Source organism: Dermacentor albipictus, chromosome 2 (genome assembly GCF_038994185.2).
Source record: "Dermacentor albipictus isolate Rhodes 1998 colony chromosome 2, USDA_Dalb.pri_finalv2, whole genome shotgun sequence".
NCBI lineage: Eukaryota > Metazoa > Arthropoda > Arachnida > Ixodida > Ixodidae > Dermacentor > Dermacentor albipictus.
Genome location: NC_091822.1, coordinates 22195517 through 22219458, shown reverse-complemented (window position 1 = coordinate 22219458; position 23942 = coordinate 22195517). Strand labels below are relative to the sequence as shown.

At 45.0% G+C, this 23942-nt stretch overlaps 1 protein-coding gene across 1 annotated transcript in view; it reads right to left on the bottom strand.

Annotated features, from left to right (window-relative positions):
* LOC135897944 (cytochrome P450 3A9-like) overlaps nucleotides 1-23942 on the bottom strand; it is a 336077-nt gene that overhangs the window by 110320 nt on the left and 201815 nt on the right. Inside the window, exons 9-10 of the mRNA XM_070532782.1 lie at nucleotides 20881-20965; nucleotides 2291-2451 (exon numbers count right to left, since the gene is read on the bottom strand). Coding sequence (XP_070388883.1) covers nucleotides 2291-2451; nucleotides 20881-20965 — 246 coding nt within the window. The remainder of the gene's footprint in view (nucleotides 1-2290; nucleotides 2452-20880; nucleotides 20966-23942) is intronic.

Sequence of the window (23942 nt, the reverse complement as noted above, 5' to 3'; positions counted from 1 at the left end):
TTTTTCAATCCATGTCTCCACAACCTTCAAATAGCTACGCTTTGCATGACCTGTTCATGGCAGTAATATACTGTTCATAACAATGGAATATTTCTATGGTGTATCGCGCGGGAAAGGAATTTTGTAGTCACATGACAATGCTTTTAAGGAAAGCTCTTCAATTATGTTTTGTCGGCGAAAGATTATAACATTTCTTCATTGTTTTGAACTTATATAACTCCTTCGCAAATACATCTATGGATTAAATTCACTAGCCTTCGGATTAAAATACGTGCCTCGCAGAATAAGTTATTTGACGCTCGGGTCAAACTGACTGGCGCTTCGACTAAAATAGCTGGCGCTTGGAATAACTTCATGGGGAAAAACTGCACCACTGTTTTAGAAAGCACAGCAATTCGGAAAGATAAATTTAAGAACGAAAGGTAAGGACATTAAGGAGACAGGATATCGCGTTTGTTTGATTGGTTGCAATAATAACTAAACATCTAATAGAAAATAGAAAGAGAGGTAATTTGGTCGCAGGTACAGGTGAACAAATACCAGGGTATCGGAATAACCGGCTATACGATTATTCGGTTACTGGTAACCGAATAACTGATCATCCGGTTGTCCGGTTTTGAAATTCGAATAACCGGTGTATCGAATGACCGGATAAACGGTTTTTCCACAAAACAGGTCTGATGTTGCAGCACTACTCCTAATATGAGGTCTTGTACATACTCGCACACCGCCGTCGCATCAGCGCTCAATTCTTCGTGGTCACACGAAGCTGCTTCAAGTGCAACCTATCTATCTATCTATCTATCTATCTATCTATCTATCTATCTATCTATCTATCTATCTATCTATCTATCTATCTATCTATCTATCTATCTATCTATCTATCTATCTATCTATCTATCTATCTAGCTATCTATCTATCTATCTATCTATCTATCTATCTATCTATCTATCTATCTATCTATCTATCTATCTATCTATCTATCTAGCTATCTATCTATCTATCTATCTATCTATCTATCTATCTATCTATCTATCTATCTATCTATCTATCTATCTATCTATCTATCTATCTATCTATATATATATATATATATATATATATATATATATACACGAGAAGAAAAGGGGTCGAACATCGTACGCGAAATGCGAAGGTTGTGGGTTCGGCAGTGCCCGCTTGCGGCGAGTTGTTTGTTAATGTACTTTCATTTCCATGAATTTAGCGCTTCTGTATTTCATTGATTAAGCACCAGTAATTTCCCCTGTGTTGTCCTTGGTGGAAGCTTTTGTTGGCTTCTTATGATTTGACTATATATATATATATGTCTATATATATATATATATATATATATATATATATATATATATATATATATATATATATATATATATATATATATATATATATATATGGTTCGAAAAGCTGGTCGAGCCAGAGCACCCCCCCACCCCAGTAAAAATGAAAACTCTCCGCCTATGCTTCAATCAACCTGGTGTGCCGCTTTTCGTAAACCTAACCTTGTATAATGCATAAGAAAGTAGCAAGTGAGAATAGATAATTGTTTATAGCACTCATATAGGTAAGCAAGACGTTCTAAAACTGTCAGTACATAACAACTAGCACCGTATGAGATGTAGCTTCGACGTACAATTGTTGTTTAATTTAGTATTACGCCTTCTTAACCCAGCGCCAAAAATCCTTACAGTGTGGAGGTGGGGCCGTTCCAATAAAAGCTGCGGTCTCCAGAAATTTATGAAACATACTGCACAACGGGCCACACAACGCTTTCAAGCATTGACGATATTTTTCCCAGGAACTCCATAAACTGGCATTCGTGAAACTGTGACCACACATCATTCGTAAGACGTAATTTATTTCCTCTAAAGGTGAACTTTTCGGCAAATCGTGCTCTTTTAGCTTACTGGAATATCTCTTACGAGTTTCTTAAGATACACGTGTAAATCTATAGTGAACTTGTAGCCTAACGTTTCTACAATTCTCTGCAATGCTGTAAATAAGGCACACTGCTTATGCGATTCTTATTACGTCATCTCCGACACGCTTCCTATTTGAAAGTAATATAAAAACTGCCATCAAGGAGACTTCGAAGACAACCGATGCGGATCATTTGATATATTGATGTACGCAGACAACGAGTTAAATTAAGTAATTATATTCATAGTAGAGAATAAACCTAGCCACTTGAAGTTTTCGGTACACGTCAGCCATAAAGTTGCCTCTATTTTTTCAAGTGTAGACTTCGTGTAATAGAGAAATCCAACTTACTTGTTTTTTAAGGACACCCTCGATTTCGTCTATCAGGCGAGCCTGAATCTCCTTATTTCTTGCTAGGTAGTAGACGGCCATCGACATCGCGATTGTTGTTGTGTCGTAACCAGCAACGAAGAAAAGGACAGCTTGTGCCAGAACTTGATCTCTGGTGAGTACTGAAAATAATGATACACAATTGTTATCTTTCATCTGCACCATATACGGCGATCAAGTTCTATACTGGCGATTTGAATCATTTGCCAAGTTTTTAAGAATTATGAACTTGGCACGCCATCGTTGAAGATAGCGTAACTAAGAACACACAAGAACAGGCATCACTGCTTAGAGGGCACAGAAATGCAAATGTAGCGTTTCGTTCTGTAAAGAGGAATCTGTAGAATTGAGCTCGAGAAGACAAGCACCAGCCAAGGTGCTTTCATTTCTTTTCTTTTCTTTTTGATGTCGCTTACATTTCTAAAATAAACACCTCACAGAGACAAATGCGCAAAAGGAAGCACGAAGGGATGCACATCGCAGTGCGCGTCTTTTTGTGTCGACTCTTGTGCCTTTTCATGTGAATGTTATATTTCCTCACGAGTTAGCTTGGTGCGACAGTCTCCAAACTAAACAGCGTCATGACAGTATGGGAATATACGTACACAGCGTTGTCTGTCTCTGCTACCTTGTTCTTATGGGGCTTTTGCTTCAGACGAGGGATCTACAGCCCGTGCAAACCTCCAGACTGTCCCGTGGTTGTAGATGCGAGGACGTTCGTAACGGTGTAAGTCAAGTTTGACACGGCACGCAAAGCCTCCTCTGCATCTCCGTTTGTGAGGAGGGCTTTTCCTCAAAGCATTACGCTATTGCGCTTCTTTCTGGGAGCCGGCTTTACTGCATTTACATGATGACGCCAGCTTGTCCGAGGCAGCGCCAGCGAAAGGGAGCCTCATTTGACCATCGCGCGAGAAGCGCGAGATGCAATGACTGGAGCGCTTAGCCTAAAAATATTTCACGAGCTTTCTTTCCCACGAACCTACAACATGTCAAAATTGCTCGCTCTGCCGCAATCGAGGGTAGATGTACATGAAATGGTTACCGAAAATCACATTAGTTGGAGATGACACTAGCCACAATCTTATAATTGATGTTGTGCATGTTCGCAACTGCACACCCCACCACACCACACTGCACGCCACCGCAGCACGCCGTACAGTGCCATGGTCCACATGGGCGCAATTGTTTCCTGTCGTCGAGAGTGACCGAGAACAATCGCGTCCATATGGCGTCTTTTGCTGCCTGTGGTGCCGCCGTCTTCAACTGCTATTCTTCCTCCGACAGTGCAGCACACTCAGCATGTGCCGCTACTCTCTCTCTCTCTCTTTTTTGTTAATCTCGCGTGGAAGTTGTTGTTTGAAAGTGTTCGGCCTTAGGAAGGTCTCCGCGGCGTGCCGAATGACACCGGCTTGGTTACACAGCGTGGGGCCGTCTTTCGAGGTGGAGCAAGACCAGCGCAGCAGTACTCGCGGACCGCTGGCATTGAAATGAGCACACGCAACACTGTCTGTCTCTGCGCCTAAAGATGACATTCAAGTGTATGGTGCCCTATATCTGCCTTTTGGACACCGCTATTAGAAATGGCTGGCTGTGATGGTATTAGTAGTAAACTTCTGAAGAACACCTCGCATGTATCAGCACAAATACTCTGCGCGCTATTCAAACAATCGCTAGAAACGGGGACCGTTCCCGGTGACTTAAGAAACCTAATATCGTGTCCATATTTAAATCACCTTACCTGACCTTACTTACCTTACCAATTGCCTTACCTTACCAGTTAGATTACCAATTACCGCCCAATCTCCCTTACAAGCATCCCCTCAAAATTACTAGAACACATTATAGCCTCAAACCTAATGAAATTACTTGAAAGCAATAATTTTTTCTACCCATTTCAGCATGGTTTCCGGAAACACTTATCGTGTGATTCCCAACTCGCCGAATTCACCCACGACATTCTGCTTATCATGGACAGGAACCTGCAGAGCGACGCCGTTTTCTTAGATTACTCAAAAGCTTTTGACAAGGTGCCTCACAAGCTCCTACTGCAAACACTATATGGACTTGGAATCTGTAATAACTTACTCAGATGAATTCAACAATTCCTATCCGGGCGCACACGATACACTTCTACAAACAATCACCGCTCTCCTCTTACCGATGTGACTTCGGGCGTCACTCAGGGCGCCTGTCTGTCCCCTTTATGATTTCTAATCTATGTAAACAACTTGCCTACTAGCATACATTGTAAACTACGACTTTTCGCAGACGACTGCGTAGTTTACAACACTGTTAACTCCTCTGACGATGTTCTTTGCCTGCAGCGTGACCTCGATGCCATCTCGTCATGGTGCGAAAAATGGCACATGCCTCTAAACTTATCGAAATGCAAATCTATGTATTTTACCCCAAAGCGCAGTCCCTTTAATTCCACTTATCGCATTAGCTCTGTCAACATCAGCGCCGCTTCATCTTAGAAGTACCTGGGTCTTATTTTGACGTCATCACTCTCTTGGATAACACATATCGAAACAATACGTCGCAAAGCTGCGCGCTCACTTGGGTATCTGCAAAGACGTCTAAAGAAGGCATCCCCAGAGGTAAAGAAGTTGGCGTACGTGACATTTTTCCGTCCACAACTCGAATTTGCTTCTGCTGTCTGGCATCCCATCTTAAGATTACCTAGCCGCATCATTGGAGTCCGTTCAAAACCGAGCCACCCGCTTCATCACTTCACATTATTCACGGTACACTAGTGTCACTTCTTTGAAGCAAACAATAGGTCCGCCAACACTGAAGTCTCGCCGCATCATATCACGTCTTTGCTTGCTGCACTCTTTAATTTTTTTACAATCCACGCTCAAGGCACCACCTTCTTAAACCACCATTACGAACTTCCTCTCGCATAAGTCACAGCTCTGCCACAGCGCGTTTACCTGGCCGCTCATCTGCCATGACCACTTCCTTCTTTCCTGATGCAATCGTTTACTGGAATGCGCTCCCTGACAACTTCGTTACCTGTACTGACCGCAAAAAATTTCTTGAATACCTAACAAATCACTTTGAATAACTTTCTGTTCCCCGTGTACATCGTTCATGAACCCATCATAAACCACTCGGAATAGTCTACCCTTGTCAACCCTTCCACCTAGTCTTTTTCTTTTGTTTCTTTTATTGCGAATGTACTGCCGTGTTAGTTCTTTCAATTCGAATTTTTTCTTTGATTGCTTAAAGTTGTACGAAATCAGCAATGTCCTTTTTTTTCTTTTTTTCTTTCCTTTGCACGAAACCACTGTTACACGTGTTTGTATTGCCCCCCCCCCCCTGTGTAATGCCTTCGGGCCTTCAAGGTCATAATAAATGAAATGAAATGAATGGCAAATAAAAATTCCGTGGTATAGAAGCTACAGCTTGAGTGACACTGTGAACAAACTTTGGCAGAAATCGGAAGCCACATTTTTTGTAGCTCATAGGGGTAGTAACTATTGTTTGTATTGCGGTCCATTCCAAAAGGTGGCGGGCCAGAGACCACATTTTCTTATATTTTGAGTGGTTGCGCGAATGATGCCACTTTGTTCTCGCAACGATGCCCGGATGTTCTCGTTCTGTTATCGTCTTGAGTGCCCAGATAACGGCTCTGGCTTTTGGTGGAAGGTTTCTTGAAGGTCGCCGACAACTGGAGCTAAAAACACTGTGCTTAATACCTGCATATGGTATAAAACTATTTTATTCAGTCAACAGCATGCATGCTACTGTAGCAGGGGAGAACATTTTAAAATTAGGAAATGCTGTCCACGCACATGTTATAGTGGGGCAAAGCTAAATATATCAAGATTGGTGGCGGAGAAATATGTCTGGAGCAAAAAGTAGTGGTAGAGGAAATAGTAAAATGTTGCTGAAGTTGGCCGATGCTGAAAGACAATGTCTTTGCACTGCATGATTCACAATGCCCCTCGTGGGAAATACGTTTGTATGTGCTTTCTACTAACACCTGTCATTTCAAGTGCAAATTTTATGAGGTCTCATGGCCTCAATCACTTACAGTTCCATAAATTTCGAAAAGCGATGGAAGCTTAGTTCATAGACGGGACTTGTCTCACGTGAGTTCGATGGCTGAACTGCGGAAAAGCTTCGTTTCGTTTGTATAACCTTAAGAAATAAATAAAAAAATTGGCTGTGGCTTAGCTAAGCTAACCCTACATATGCAAAGCGAAAGCTTGGTTCAGCCTGGTTATGTCTTCGTTTCACTTGGTTAACCTTTGATTTATCTGTAATTATTACACTTATGTATACGATCACCGCTAAGCCAGGTATAACGGCCGTGCCTAGCTCGGTGGCTAGAGATGACTTTGATTATGGTTGTAGACACGCATTGTTCGACGGTGCGACGCCTGCTGTGCCACTGCGAAAGCGCAAGTGCTAGACACGCATAGAGACGCTGCGAACATGCGCAGCGTCGAAGCACCAACGGACATGGCGCGAACGCGGTCGCTACATTGATCTCGACGGTGCGCGCCTGCTGCATTCCGGGCCCTCTCTATTGCAGTAGTTCACCGGGAGATATCCGCGGGGTGGTCAGATGCCTCTTGGCGACGACAGCTCAAAGCCTCCGGCTGTCCCGCAACGCTCAGAGAAGGCGGCCCGGCCCCGCTCTCATCAGTGGCCAAGCTCGCACTGACTAGACGAGCGTGGCTGCACTCTTAGCCAGGTGCGCTGCCAGTCACCTGGTCCGGCGGCGGCCCAGCTGCGGAGAGCAAATTCGCAAAGCCGGAGGCGACTGCTAGCGCACGTGGCGGCGACGGAGCTCGGCGCAGCGAGTCACGTGACGCGTTGCCAAGGGTACGACGCAGCTGTGGTCGAATGAAGGTCAAACAGCTGGCGACGGCGAAACTCGGCTCGACTAGGTTAGTAAAGTTTAAAATTGTTTCCACCGAAGGATTGGCCCGAGCCACTACTGTCCAGTTACAAGTGGCTCCGGGAATTGGCCTAGCGTGTTGGCGTGCTTGACGTAGAATTCGCCAAGCACGTGTATATGCTCAACGTGAAGCTGCAAGGAAAGGCAGACCTCACGTTCGTGCGATCGCCTGACTGCACGCATGGAACGTGAACGTGATGCTGGCATACTTCAGCCGTCAGACTTCAGGCACGTCAAGAAGCAACCAGCTATGACCACCAGCTATGACCGCTGGATACATGACAACAGATTCCACAAAACACTGCTTCAATTCATACACAACACAGGCCTCACAGCACACATATAATACGCATATACGCACCAAGAATTATGCCTTAAGGGCAAGTTTTTATCGCAATAAATAAAAAAGCTATTTAAAACATCAGATGAAGTTGGCTCTTGCGCTGGCTTACACGTCACTCCAGCTGCCTCATGAGTAGTGACGGAACCAATTGGCATGTCAATGATAGCAGCGGCGTAGACACACTGGAGGTGGCCAACGCCCTCCTTAAGAAGCAATGTGAGGGGACATGACAATTGGTTGGAGACAAGCAGTCTGCTGACGTTGCCACAAAATTGTAAAAGAGCAAAAGGCAGGGGGAACATTTGCGACGACCGAGGATGGCAGATGGCGCATAGTTCGCTTGCATCACCAACGACTTTGCAGGAGACTAAGGCAAGGGCAGATGAGTGCTGTGGTATTGCAACGTCTTCTCCAACAAATCTTCAGCTTGACGAGCGTCAAAAAAACGGAGCGTTGCAAAGCGTTTGAAATTCCCCTTCAGCACGAGAGCAGTCGATGATGGCCTTATTAGCGGAAAGAAAGTCACTGCCTAAAATAAGATCGTGCGAACAAGAATACAGCACCAACAAGTCGACAATGCATAGGAGGTCGTTAATCACAACCCGGGCAGTACATGCAGCCGCCGGCATCGTGCGGTCAGCGCTAGCAGTACAAATTAATATGCTTGACAGAGCGTCGTAACCTTTCTGAGCAAACGGCAAAGCTTGCCACTAAGAACTGAAACTGTGGTACCAGAGTCGACGAGGGTGAGTGCAGCCGACGCCATCCACATGTACGCCGAAAACACTTTAGTCGGAGAGGCATTGGTCTTCGAGTGGGCGATGCTGTTCTTGCCTCTGGAACTGCGGCGAGTAGTTTTGCCGTTCCGGCGTAAAAGGACGACGACGCACCGGCCAAAGTGAGCAGTGTCTAGTCGATGGCGAACAGCGGTGAACAAGAGGGTGGTGGTGCGAGCATAAAGTCATCTGGCCAAGTTAAGAGATGCGGCAAACGACAGGTAGGTTGCAACATATGAATCGCAGTCGAATCTATGGCGGTAGGATGCTGCGCGGAAGCGGCAAAATTTTGCAGCGTGGCCAGGTAGACCACCCGCAACACATACTGGCCGGTTGTCGGGATATCCGTTTTCCACTGCTGTTTGGGTGCCTCGGCTGCACGAAGTGAGTAGATGGACGCAGTGGCACGGCTGATGGGAAGGGCGCAACGGTCTCACATCTTGGCCGTGCGACAGCATCGGCATGGCTGCAGTGCAATACCAAGGTGCATTCACCTCGGTATTGGCAACGAGAGGAGGCACCGGTGGAATCTCACGGGCGGTAGGCACAGCTGCGCAGACTTGTTTCTGTGTGACCTGGCGAAACTCGGCAGGCAAGGCGAGGGTGATTGCGCGGCTGGGGCCAGCAGGGAAAGCTGACGAGCGACCTTAGCACGGACGAACTTCTTTACCTGACAAAATAGGGAGTCCATGTCAGTAACGGCGGCCAAGCTCTCAAGGGTGTCATCGGACAAAGATGGGCGTGGTTTGAGAAGACGCTTGCAGAGCTCGTCGAAACTCTGGCAAATTCCATTGAACTGAGAAACAGTGCCACGGTTTTTGGACAACAGCATATGAAAGGCTCCATCGCAAATGGCGTTCATCATGTGGCCTACCTTGTCCGCCTCCACCATCATCGGGCGGACACGCCGGCAGAGATCTACGATGTTATCTATGTAGCTGGTGAACATTTCAGCAGTCAGCTGGGAACGGCAGCGTAGGCGTTGTTGAGCGCGAAGCTTGCGCACGCCAGGGTGGCCGAAATCTTCTGCGATGCTGGTTTAAAGCTACCCCACGTGCGGAGATCGGCTTCGTGGTTTTTATGCCACAGGCGGGCTACGCCCAATAAATTGAGGATTGCGTTGTTGACGCTTAGGAGATCATCCCATTTGTTGGTGGTGCTCAATCTTTCATACGATTTTAGCCAATCTTCAACGTCTTTCTCATCGTTGCCGCTGAAGATGTCAGTATCGCGCTGACGGTTGGCAGCGGTACATATGATGGCTGGTGAAAACGGTGGGGATGTCTGGCTGGCATCGTCGTGGTTGGCGCACGGCAGAGTTCGGTTGCGTAATTCCACGGTGGGGAAAACCGCAGCACCTCCACCAAAATCCAATGCCAACAAAGGATAGGAGACGAAAGCAGCAGGAAGTGCTGGCGGCGTCTAAAACAGAGCTGCCCAGGCAAACTCGAGCTCGCACCTTCCAGATGACTCGAGATGGGGTTGCAGAGCTGAATATTCCTATTCACTACAGTACGCTTAGTTATTAAGTTGGTTTATGTGTACACAGCACCTTTGAATGAAATCATGGAAGAGTGATTGAACATCATCGAGGTTGCGGGGGACCTCGGACGTTCTGTTGCATTTCAGTGTGTCCATATTGAAAATAATATTATGCCATGTTCGGCAAACCACAAAAACTCTTAAATACAGCTTTTGGGGCCCTGTAATTAAGCGTTTCGTTTGTTGGAGCGGTCGAAGCAATCCCGTCACTCCTTAGGAGCTGGCTGCACCGACTGGCTGGTTGGTCCGTGGTCACCGTCTGGCTGGGTGGTTCATCGCCTACCTGGTGCGGGCGCTGACCACGCATCTTACGAGTGGTATGTTTGCCGTGAGAGGATTGTCTAGCGAGGCGACAACTTGCAAGCGACCTATTCGAAACTCAATGGGCTCAGCTTAGCCTTTTGGCTGCGCTGGCTGCGCTGGGACCAGTGCTGGCAGAGTCCTCTGGTATGGTGGAGCTCAGTTAAGGTAGGGCTTGAAAGAGAAGCGTTTGTAAGAGCCCTTGAATTGTGTACATTCGGTGACGATGCCAGTTGCTCATTACCGATCAGAAGGAGGGGATAAGGAATGGTGAAGGAAGCTCTACCATCTCAACGGCATATGGCTTCTAGGACCATATATGTGAAGGCCACATCTGGTCACAAATGATCTGGTTACCCGAGCCCGCCCGGGAAGATGAAGAAAAGGGAGGAACGAGGAGTAGACAGGAAAGATGGTTGAAGGAGGATGACAAAGTGAGTGGTAGAAGAAAAAATGGTAAAAGCTGATCGACCAATTTGCCTCTGGAGCTTCAGCCTGGTATAATAATAATAATATTTGGGGTTTTACGTGCCAAAACCACTTTCTGATTATGAGGCACGCCGTAGTGGAGGACTCCGGAAATTTTGACCACCTGGGGTTCTTTAACGTGCACCTAAATATAAGCAAACGGGTGTTTTCGCATTTCGCCCCCATCGAAATGCGGCCGCCGTGGCCGGGATTCGATCCCGCGACCTCGTGCTCAGCAGCCCAACACCATAGCCACTGAGCAACCACGGCGGGTCTTCAGCCTGGTATAACCGTCTACGTGAAGTGGAAACCAAGGATTTAGGTTGCCTCCGCCGATGGACTATAAAGCATTGGTTCAAACCTCGGGAGCCCATTTTGGCCGGACACGGCTAAGCCACGCACGGCTAAGCGCAGGAGGGACCAACCCCATATACTCGGGTCCGTGGTGTTGCAACACACTAGAAGCTTACTAACACAGACGCTCCTGTTGGCCGACATAGGGAAACGAGCAACTAAAAGGCTGCCTACTCGGCTAGTAAAGCCGTACCGCACTCAGCCAATTCAAAGCGAAGCGTAACTAATGCTCGTTTGCGCACCTTGGAGTGCGTGGAATCATAGGGCAATAGTATCAAAGGACTCGGCTGTAGAGCGGGCCAAATGGGACCTTAACTAAATATTTAAATCTAAATATTTAAATTTAGATCTAAGAACATGGGTCCCCGCGCTATATAAAAGCTACAGCAGGAGATTTCGCATCACCCTCGTTGTCTAAGAGCTACAAAATATCAACATTTCTAAAAATCTTTAATACTTTCTCCCATTAACCATAAGCTCCGAAGACCTATCAATAAAAAAAAAAAGATCTCTTGCGCTGGTAAGCGCATTTTGGTGGTGTTGAAATGCAAAGACATTCGTGTCTTGTGCATTGGGGGCACGTTATATATCAGCTGGTGGTCAAAATTAGTACGGAGTCCCCCACTCTGGTATGCTTCGCAATCCAAAAGTGGTTTTGGCACGTAAAACCCTATAATTATGTATAATTAAAAAAATGGCGATATCGAATTGGAGCAACACATGAACCAATACCGCGACGCTACAGAAAAGTCTGTAGAAAAGTGGCACCCAAACAAAAGTCTAGTAAAGCTGAAAGAATGTTTCCACTGAACGGCCTTGAGAATTCTGAACGTCAGTCACACCACCGCTCTCAATGCACTCCCTTAAAAAAGCCAAAATCGTATCCGGTGGGATTGAGAAACAAATATCGACAGCAGCGAGCGATCCATGCAGAAGCAACATCGGAGTGGGCCCTAATCGCATCTTGTGCGCATTACAGGACATCCACTAAAGGCGCAGCTGCTACGTGGTTTACTGTGAGCTACCAGGAGCACGCAGACGTTAGAAGGCTCATAACTGGAGGCGGATCGCGCTGCTTTAACGGAGTTTACTACATCTTATCTACTCGCCTGCGTGCACCGTCCGGAGCCTGTAAAAAAAGGTCTGCAAAGTACTGCGAGAGCCACTGGTCTGCAATAAAAGCGAGCGGTCCAGGCAGAAGCAACATCGGAGGCGACCCTAATAGCACTGTCTGCGCATTGCAGCTTCGTTTTCTTTTTTTTTGACAACTTGAAGTTTCAATCGCTCGCTGTCCGCGATGGTAACAGCTAAGCAGCCAGCTTCGGTGAAAGAGCAGCTGAAATATGTCAATCACACAAACGCAAATCTGCAACAAGAAATCGTTTGTCTTAAGCAAAGTGTAACGTACATGAGCGAAACCTTGAAATAACTTAGAAAACACTTGCATCGTGTGGTTTTCAAAGTCATATCCCACATCATACGTGTGCTACACTATATTGTGCATAATCGACGACAGACTAGCAAACATTAAAATTACAAACAATGATACCCGAGTTCAGACAAATAATCTCAATGACCATTTTCACACACTATTTGTTATCCCGATAAATGATGACTGAGCAAGGGAACCGCATGCACTTTTTCTTTCAAGAGATGAAGCGCCAACAGGGACAACCCACTAAGAACGAATAATGACAGGACCAGGCGCGTTGGAGGCCAACCAGATTAAAAGGGGGCGCCTGTGTCAGCGCCCAATCTCTGAATATTTACACGAATGAAAGCATGTTTTAAGAAAGGTTTTAGGTTTTGGTTAATCTTGTGACTCCGTTCGTATACAACTGTGTTCTCGCGCGTGGGCATTCACATAATGAACGCTCCCTCTTTTGTCGTGCCATTCTCCCCATGGTTATATACTCAGCCGCTTTTGACCTCAATAAACAGTTACATGTGGTACCTTGTCCTGTCGTTGCTCCTTCTTAGTGTGCTGTCTCTCTTGGCGCTTCATCTATTGAAAGCTATGAAACAACTAGCCCCACAGCGTGTTCTAGCACTTTTTCTCGGTTGGATTATTGAGCTACCAGCTAAGCAATTTAGGAACCACATTTTTCGTCTTACATATAGTAATGAAAATATGGAATATGAAAATTTAATTGCAATATTGCAGTCCGCCAGCATAAAGTAAAAATCTATACGCTCTCAAATGCTTGGAATGTCATCTTAGAAGGAAGGGAATCCTAAAAGTAGTTAGACTCAAGGAGGTATGGCGGTGCAAGAGTAAACAAAATGGCGGCAACACCTACCACAAGGAAGGAGATAACGAGGAAACTATCGATGTCGCTTATTCAAAAACGAAATAAACAATATTATAGCAACCTAATATTCCAACTAAAGGGCAAGTCGAGGCAGTCTCGCACATAAGTAATACGGTTAGCAAACTATCCGAAAAGCGTACTATTCTACCTGATCTGCGTATGGTCAAATACAGTGACGCCGACATCGGGATACAGCTGAATAACTTTTTTGACAGTATAGGCAAAATGTTTTTACCACTATGAATATTTATGGGGCTATTCTGCCAAAAATCCAGGGTTGGACGTTCACGTTCAGAGAAATTGTTTCAGCTGAAATAATAATCACTGCCGAAAAAATTGCAGCGAACAAAGTAGTTTCTGGCGTATTCAAATTACAATTCGAGTGATATCATGTGTTTGGGTTGTAAGTCGTAGTTTAAAATTTTTTCACGTATTCTAGCCTAAAAAATTCAATTAGTTCAGTGAATTCCTTGCGTCACATAAATGGCGTTGGAATGTGTGTCCGAAAATCTTTTTGCCGAAGCGATGTGCGATGCCAGACGCCGGATTTTCTGCGACATGGACTCCTTAACGCTATCGCGTGAAAATTACTGCTGAAAAGATGGCAGCGAACAAGGTGGTCGGGCGCGGTGAAACAAATGCTAAGCTAACACACGACATCAACATTTTTTGACACCGACAGTAGAGCATATTTAATTAGCACTTAAATATTTACAGGTTTTTATCCAGGAGTATAAAAGATTGTAAAAAACAGGTGACCAAAAGAACCTGTCTATTTATTGTCCAATCGCAATACCATCCTGCTTTACTACGCTTTCAGTAAAGCAAAAGTGCTAAAAAAATACCGCAATACACTATCTTAACTAAACACCAACCTGCGTATGAGAGAAACCTTTCCACCTCTACAGTTGTCTCTATCTCAGAAATCAGGAACCGCACATTGAAAAGTAACAAAATTTGTTTGACAATATTGCTTGACATTGTAAAAGCATTCAGGTCTGTTGACCACAATATCCTCGTGTATAAACTTGAGCGGTTCGGATGCCATGGGATGGTACTTAGGTTTTTGAGCAATTACCTGAGTGATGGTAGACAATACACGGAAATAGCAGAACCTAAATATGACACTAAACACAGGGACTCTGACTGTCACGACTCGAACCACTTTTTCTTTCCTTGTTTCTTAATGATTATCCTTCGTATTTTGTGCACAACAAGGCTTTACTCTAGCGGATGAAACTACCCCTCTGATCATGACGCCGCTCAATGGAAGCAGCAGAAGCTCTCGCAAACGAATGACACAATAAAGTGGTTTTGCCGCAGTAAATTAGCCATGAATGCAAACACAAGAAAATTTATCGGTTTCGCCTCAGGCTGCAAACTCGGGTTCAAAGAAGCTGCAGTCTCCGCCTTAGTAGAGTAGCTACAGAACGTATCAGTGCATATAAGTACTAAGATTTTCATTGGTTATGCCACATCGACTGCATGTATAAAAAGTTGACTGTAAGTTTTTTGCGCTTGTTAAGGACCGAGAATATTAAAGCAAGGAAGTACTGCGACTAATTATTTTTAGCACTTTCCAGTGCCATATGACTTATGACAAAGAATCCTCGGGTCACACTTCTCGTTTCATTATGCAGCACTAAGCACTCTGCAGAAGAGAGTGCTAAGATTTATGACCTTTTCACCTAGAAATGCTCCACGTCCTCTACACACTCCTCTAGCATGCACTAACATTCCGTTTCATCATCCTACCTACAATGGCCGTAACGTAGCAAAAGGCAGGCGAATTGCATAAATTTTACTTTGTCAAAAACCAATAACATGTACGGCTGTCGAGTGACGTCCTTTGCTGGCTCAAAAGTCCGGAATGAAGATCGCTCAGGATTAAGCACGCCAGTAATTTTACAGCCACTTTAACAAATCACATAATACCACCATATTCGTTGTGTTATATTAGCATTATGCGTCAGTGTACACATAATATAACCTATCCGCTGATTCATTAAATAATAGATATGTTTGGAAATATGTACTATATCTTGAGTGCAGCGGGGGCGTAGAGCGGGTGCAGCGGCGGCGCCGAGGTAGAGTGTCCGCCTGGCGTGCAAGAGAACCGTGGTTGAAATCCCAGTTCCGCGCAATTTTCCACCGGATTACAAAACATCCGCGTGTTGATAAAATTGCATAAACAGGCCTGGAGTGCGGCCTGATCCCGGTGACCAGAACCGGTAACGCACTCCCTCACCAGAGAAGGATTGGCCACCCTGGTGCAGTACTTGACCACAACCTCCTATAGGAATACAATAATCAAGTCCCGGCCCTCAGTCTCCAGCGGCTGCGAAGCAACTGACCACGCCGGCGGTCAGAATTCTGACGTAGCAGAGGGTGCTAAGAATACCTGGGTTCGAACAGGCCGCCATTGGAATCTGAACCTGTTAAGGTTTAATGCTAGAACGTTATCTAGTAAGGCAAGTGTAGCAGTCTTATTGGAGGAATCACCACAGTTGAGGCGGCAGAATGGACGGCGACAATTCTGATAAGTAGGAGGAGGCCTGGAATCGACATCGGAACGAGATGAAGAGGGAACGAATCGCCTAGAAAACAGATGAATAGCGCGCCGAACGACTGGCTAAACGCTGCAACACAGCTAGACCACCAGAATAACCTGGACTTGCAATCAAGATTAACCAAGGCTAACCATGTTATGCCTTAGCTTTCGCTACGTATATCCTGGCATGGCCGAGCTAAGCCACTGCCGATTTTTTTTGCGAAACGTTTTTGTGATGTGTGTGCCTTTCGCTAGCCTATCCCTTTCGCCTGTTTTATAATATTTTGTGCAATATATACATTACTAGCCTAATTGGCTAAGGTGCAAGATGCGTGATTACAATCTTGTTGCACCGTATATCTTTGCCAATAAATATATACATCTCATTTCATCCTCCGCGCCAAGCAGTGAAAGTGTACTTCCATCAGTTCGTTTGACTGTCATTTAACATCATTACGTTTATTCTGTGCCCTCGAACTTGCTGCAAAAGCAGGCGAGATTGCCACATACGGCATGAGAAAGTCATCCTCAAGGGCTCGAGAGTTGTTCTTTACGCCACACCGTTCTTGCGGTGTATAATGGCCTAACCGAACGTTGTGTGAACGACTGCCAAAGGGAGCGTGCGCAGAAAGTAAGCAATAAAAGGGCACAGACATAGTTGCGCATGTTAGTGCGTGTTGTTGTGAGGCTCTTTTCTCGCGGACTACCATTTTCCACAGAAGCGATAACACTTCTTCTAAACTTGCGTTGGAAGCTTTTTTATCGAAGTGAACAAAGATCGTTGGATAAGTCAGCCGTCGATCGCATTAACCGCCTTTGACCTAAACGTATGCTACATGCGATATTTGGGCACTTTTATTGTGCGCGTACATGTCAAGCTGATGTATATGTGAAAACCTTCCACTTAACAAATTGTTAAGAGTGAAGCATTTCTCTTTATTTTTATTCACGTGTCAGTTGTCTTTTCGTTTGCCCTAATGTTCCTTGTCACCAATGCAAGACCAAATAACGTAACAGTTCATAATTTTACCAAGCTTTAGCGCCTGTCATAGCTTGTTATTTCAAAAGTGTAATTCATTAGAAGTAATAAGTTATTGAAAACTGTAGCTGAATTACAGCAAACGTGGGCGTGTAAATAAGGTAATAATTAAATTGCTAAATTACTAAGAATCTTATTTGAACAGAAGTAATTATGCAGATGTGCATTGTATCGTACAATTCCGTTGCATACCGACCAGGTTGTAAGCACGTTCCTTATGTTACATTTATTTTGCAGTGTGCCTCTGGTATTTCTTGCGGGTACTTTTTTCCTTTAAATTATGTAGTTTTATGCGCCAAAACTACGATCCTATTATGAGGCACGCCATAGTGGGGGGCTCCGAAATAATTTGGACCACTTTGTGTTCCTTTGACGTGCACCTAAATCTAAGAACACGGGTGTTTTCGCATTTCGCCGCCATCAAAATGCGGCCGCCACGGCCAGGATTTGACCCCGCGACCTGATGCTTAGCAGCCGAATACATTTTCTTCTCTCGTGTTAAGGCTTCCTTAACCTGCAAGTATGAGCCAACTGGCCTAGCGAAACACTCTCTATTGTAGGAATGCGAACACAGCCTTGGAAAATGATCTTGCCGAGCTTTTAGCCGCATCATATTTATTTATTTTATTTATTTATTTACCCTCAGGGCCTTTCGGCATTAGAGAGGGGAGTGGGTTATACAACAAATAAAGAGGAAATAAATCATGAGCTTATACACAATATTTGCTAATTATACAATGTTAGCTATAAGTGTGAAAAATGCAGTAATAGAACTTGACATATAAAAGTAACATTAAACAAGAAAAAGGAAAACACCAGGAGCAGTTCGTACAAATGTTTGCTATTGTATATTGTTAGCTAGTGCTTTTCGAAAATGATCATTGTTATTAATGGAAACAATGTCAGAAGGAAGTTCATTCCAATCTTTCGACGTACGTGGCAAAAATGAGTGTAAAAAGTGTGTCGTGTTACATGTACCAATTCTAACTTTATGATGATGATCTGTACGGTGAGATAAGTAGTATGGTAGCGATATGAATTTTGGGTGAAGTGTAGGGTGGTGATACAGCTTATGAAAAAATGAAAGGCGGGAAATTTTTGACGTGTTGCTAGTGGTTGAAGACCCAGATTCGATTTCATTGAAGAAACACTCGCACCACGGTAGTAATTCCATAGAATAAAACGAGTGGCGTTGTTTTGGATGAGTTCAAGGGAATGTATTAGGTTTTCGTGGTAAGGGTCCCATATAGGTGCAGCGTACTCTAATTTTGGCCGTAACAGGGTTTTATAAAGTAGTAATTTTAAAGGAGTGGGAGCATGAGAAAAGTTACGGCGTAAGTATCCCATCAAGCGGTTAGCTTGATTAATTATGTATTCGACGTGATGATTCCATGTTAATTTAGATGTTATATGTAGGCCTAAATACTTATATGAGTTAGTAGATTCTAAAGCAACATTATTCAAGTAGTACACAGGCAGATTATCGTTAGATCTGGATACTCTCAGAAATTTGCATTTGTTAATGTTGAGTTCCATTCGCCACAATCGGCACCATTTGCTGACGTTATTGAGATCGGCCTGAAGCAGGGAGATGTCGTGTTCGTTAGTTATTTCTCTAAGGATTACACAGTCATCTGCAAATAAATGTATGTCAGAGGTTATTGCTGAAGGTAAGTCATTAATGTAGATAAGGAATAATAAAGGTCCCAGGACGGAACCTTGGGGCACACCGGACTGAACGTCGCTATGAGGTGAGTCATGGCCATTAGCTGTTACGAACTGAGAACGGTTAGCGAGAAATGACTCAATCCATTTGAGAACGTTACGATCGAGGTTTAATTTGCTTAGTTTATAAAGTAAAAGTTTATGACACACTTTGTCGAAGGCTTTCGAAAAATCTAAAAAGATGCAATCGGCAAGAGAAGAACAGTCAAGTATTTGGTGTACTTTGTGAGTAAATGTTAATAATTGTGATTCACATGAGAATGATTTTCGAAAACCATGTTGTGATGACGAAAAAAAATGAATGAGATTCAAGAAAATCCGCAATTTTAGTAAAAATAACGTGTTCTAGCAGTTTGCAGCAGGTACTGGTTAATGATATCGGGCGATAATTTGTAGGTGATGTTTTGCTGCCAGATTTGTGCAAAGGAATTATTTTTCCTATTTTCCATTCTGATGGAACAGTAGATGTGTTGAGTGATTGTTGAAATATTTTGGTTAGTATAATGGAACTATAAGTGCAGGTGTTTTTCAGAAATTTAGCACTGATGTTATCAAAGCCGGGTGACGAATCCATCTTCAATGAGTCTATTAGTCGAATAACTCCGGGAACTTCAACAGTCACTGGAGGCATAGTTAAGAAGTTATAGTCATTCAAGATAGGTAGTTCAATATCAACTGTGCACGAGAAATTTTTAACAAAGTTATTATTCAGGAGAGTTGCGCATAGGTTTTTCGGAACAGGGTTACCAGAGCAAGTGTTAAGAGTGATAGAATCATCGGAAGGTGGATGTATGACACGCCAAAATTTTTTTACGTTAGTTATCAGCATAGATGGTAATGTGGTTGATAAGAATGTTTCTTTAGCGCATTTGAGTGCGGCTACATAGGTGTTAGATGCTAATGTGTAGGCTTTCCAACGTGAGTCAGTGGGTGATTGCGTCGCGGAACGATACAGTCGTCTTTTTTGTTGGATAGTCGTTTTAAATGATTATTGTACCAAGGCGCGCGCGGGTTGCATGTTATAGTACGGGTTGGGATGTGTTTATTGATTAAGCGATTTACCTCTGCCGAAAACATGTTCCAGTTTGACTGCACACTACGATTTTCAAAATCACTCATGAATATGTTAAGAAATAGACTGAGTTCATTATTTATTGCTTCGAAGTTAGCTCTCTTGTAGTCTCTAATTATTTTTTAGTCTTCGGAAGTTTCACAAACGCAGTATTAAAATGAATATTTAGCAATAAGTGGTCACTGATACCCGGTAAGTAATGGATGGTAGAGGCATAATCGGGACGATTGGTTAGGATCAAATCGAGAATGTTTGCGGAAGTGGATGTTAATCTCGTCGCTTGTGTGACTAATTGAGTTAATGAAAATGTAGTACAAATACCCAAGAAATCTTTTGAATCAGAAGAAGAAGATAATAAGTTAGGTATATCACTGTTCCAAACTATATTAGGAAAATTAAAGTCACCAAATAAGAAAAGAGGTGCAGAAGGAAACTTTGTCGTAATGGTACTAATGATATCATGCAATTCGTTGGTAAATGCGGGTGACGAGGAAGGTGGACGATAGCAAACGCCTAAAATTACCTTCTGATGGTTCAGAGTTGCTGTAGCCCACACTGATTCTAGATTGGTGCTGATGTGAATGGGTGACGATGGGATGCGTTTCGAAAGGGCAAGAAGTACGCCGCCACCACGGCGCTCTGTTCGGTCACAGCGGTATATCGTGAATTGTTTGCTATAATGAAACAGTTCTGAGTCTTGAATGTCATTTGAGAGCCATGTTTCAGTTAAAGCTATTATATGGGCTGAACACGTGCCAATTGCGGATGATAATGAGTCACGGTTTTTCAGAACACTTCTGATGTTATTATAAAGGATGCTGACTTGATTATTTTGCGCATGCCCACTGCCCCTCACGTGTCCCTAGGTAGGAACGTGTTGCGAGGCAGCTGAAACATGGTTTAGGCCGACTATATGCATGACTATATGCATGAGCTACTTATCGGTAGCAATTAATCGCGTTTGAAACTGCTTTGATTCAACGGATAAATTCTTGCTTATTCAATATGTTGTTCAGCATGGCATAAACAATTACCGCTTGCGAGTTTCACCGGCCAACGTGCATGTTTATATTGTCTCTTATTTTTCCTCTTGACGTGAATTACAAGTTCACCATGCCCTCCTCCTCTGGCGGTTGGGAGTCGCGCGTACTTACCACGTTTTCCGGTGTCTTTCTGCGGGGACCCTTCTTCGTTTTGGCACTCCGCATTCATCAAAAGGCGCACAAAGTCCAGCTTGTCCTGCGGGCGAAACATTTAAGAATTTCTCAGTGAGATTATTCATCGGTAATAGCAGCAGCTCTTTAATTTGATTGCAGCGAGAGTTCGGGTAATATGCGAACGGTCATGCAATCTGGGAGAAATGTTTTGCTACAGTGGGCCTCGTCTTATACATCCAATTCCGACATAAAGAGGTAGTGTTATCTTCTGTCAAGGAAACACCTCGCACTCATGACCATACTTTTTTTTTCTACTGAGATATAGCTGGAAGAAAGACAGTGAGAAATACTGTTGAGGAATCCTATAGAAATAATAGTTATGAAATGTTAGAGCACCAGCCGATGGTGGACTAGGGCCAATGCATTTTTATCGCTTAGAAGATATTTTGTGCATTCAACTCTGGGATCTTTTTCACTTACAGATAAAACATTAATGCTTCTGAGCTGTAAATAATTTCGTAGCAAAGAACTACACCCGTGATAAGGAACCCGCAGTTTTGCACATCTTCCACCATTGCAATCACAACGTTACCGCAGATCTCAAGGCTAAGATTGGTAATATATGAACAAATGTGACAGAAACATAATAATCTATTTCTTCTAGCATAATCTGGTGTGCTCTCCTTAACGTTTCAAGGTAAACAAATTAATGCTTACACAGAAAGAAAACACATGTAACGAAGCGCTAGCTACTCATTTAGATATTGTAAACGCAGACAAATGAATGACCCAGTTTTTTTTTTACATATGCAGTACAAGGCTCCAAGATGAAGAGACGAGGAGTTTCACGAAGCCAAGGCATTCACCAAGGAGCAACGTAATAGGCGCACAGAGGGGATTAAGAAGTATATATGGCTGCAGCTGCCGGCGATGTCAAGCGCTGCGAATGGTAGTGGGAAAGATTTACGGCTCATGAAGACGTCGGACGGTGTGAAGAGGAACGTTGCCTCAGTGAGGGCATCGCAAGAGACGGGTACGATGGCGAAGGAACCCGCCGTGGTTGCTCAGTGGCTATGGTGTTGGGCTGCTGAGCACGAGGTCGCGGGATCGAATCCCGGCCACGGCGGCCGCATTTCGATGGGGGCGAAATGCGAAAACACCCGTGTGCTTAGATTTAGGTGCACGTTAAAGAACCCCAGGTGGTCAAAATTTCCGGAGTCCTCCACTACGGCGTGCCTCATAATCAGAAAGTGGTTTTGGCACGTAAAACCCCAAATATTATTATTATGGCGAAGGAGCCAGGCGGAATATGTGTGTCGTCGCGCATGGTAAGTATAGAAGGGCGATCACGATTTTCGTGCAACGGTGCGCCGCACAGAAGGGGAAATACAACTTCGGCGCGTGTGCAGTCGATCACGGCTTCATGACGCGATAAGAAGTTCCATTCGAGGATGACGTCATGAGAGCAAGCGGCAAGAACAACACACTCGCGGATATAAACAAAGCCGTGAATAAGCGCACGTACAGTACAGGCTGCGTGCGGAGTGACATGCTGCGCGCTTTCCGTACGAAGCGACAGTCCAGAAAGCGGCGTGGTCACCTTGCGTAGTGAACGGCACAGTTTGGCGGCTATCGCAGAAACGGCTGCGCCGGTATCCACAAGAGCGAATGCAGGAACAACTTCTACACAAATTTTGACTTCGTTAGCAGGACAGGCGCGAAGACTTAGACAGTTCGAATGGGGCGCACTTCTTGCCTCTTGAACTGCGACGTTCAGTTTTCCTGGTCAGGTGGTGCAGGTCGCCGACGCATTGGGGAGACCGAGCGTCGGCGAGGGGATGGCTTGGGACGCAACGGAAATTCTGGGAGGTCAGCACGACCGACCATGCGGTTGGGGGGAAGGAGCGGCGTATTGGCGAAAGGGCTGGCTGCCGTACTGGAAGGGCCGATAGGCGTCGGCGAACGCTTCAGGGCGACGGTGGCAATATCGGGCGACGTGTCCGAGAGCCCAGGAACAATAACAGATGGGATGATTGTCAGGCGTCCTCCAAGGATTAGCTCGTGGTGCGGTCCACGATGCAGCATGGGCTTCCGGTGGCAGCGGTTCGGACTAGGTCAAGAAAGACGCCGGCGGAGGCTTGCATACAGCCTGCGCGTACGTAAGAGGCTCGGCCACAGACAGGCCTGGCTGCGCATTGGTGAGAGGCGTGGTGACAGGCTGCACTGCCAGCGCAGAGATGAGATTCGCGGCTGCAGGCGGCTGATGGTGTGCGGAAGGAATAACTTGAGCGACGTCTTCGGAAATGAGGGTGTGGAGCGTGTTTGGAAGAAGGGAGGCGCTCTCCTGAGCAAAGGGGACTAAAGAAAGTTGGCGGGCAAATTCCTCACGCGCGAAGTCCTTGACCCGCTGAAAGAATGAGGATGGGTCGTACATGCTGTCAAGGCTCGCCAACGAGTCATCGCTTCCCGGAGCATGCCGAGTCCAAGCGCGTTGCTTCCTTAACTCATAACTTTGGCATAGGCTGACGACTTCGGAAACAGTGCGTCGATTACTGGCAGGGAGCATCTCGAATGCGCCGTCATCGATGCCTTTCAGTATATGGTGAATTCGCTAAGCATCGGGCATGGCGGCGTTGACTCGTTCACAAAGGTCCACGACGTCTTCACTGCATATATATATATATATATATATATATGTAGCTCGTGAAGGTTTCTGCCGTCTGCAGTGCTCGTGCGCGCAAGCATTGTTCAGCGCGCAGCTTGCGAACAGCGGGTCGGTCGAACACTTCCGTAAAGGTTGTCTTGAAGATTAACCATGTGGGTACGTCACTTTCGTGGTTGTGAAACCAGAGCTGGGCAACACCAGCCAGATAAAAGGTGGCGTGGGTTAACTCGGCTGGATCATCTCACTTGTTGTGCTCGCTCACCCGTTCATACGACGCAAACCAGTCTCCTACATCTTCGTCGTCTGCAACGCTGAAGATCTTGGGGTCCCGTTGTCATGGAACCCCAGTGGAAGGGATGGACTGTGGCATCGGCCGTTTGGGATGAGCTGTCGG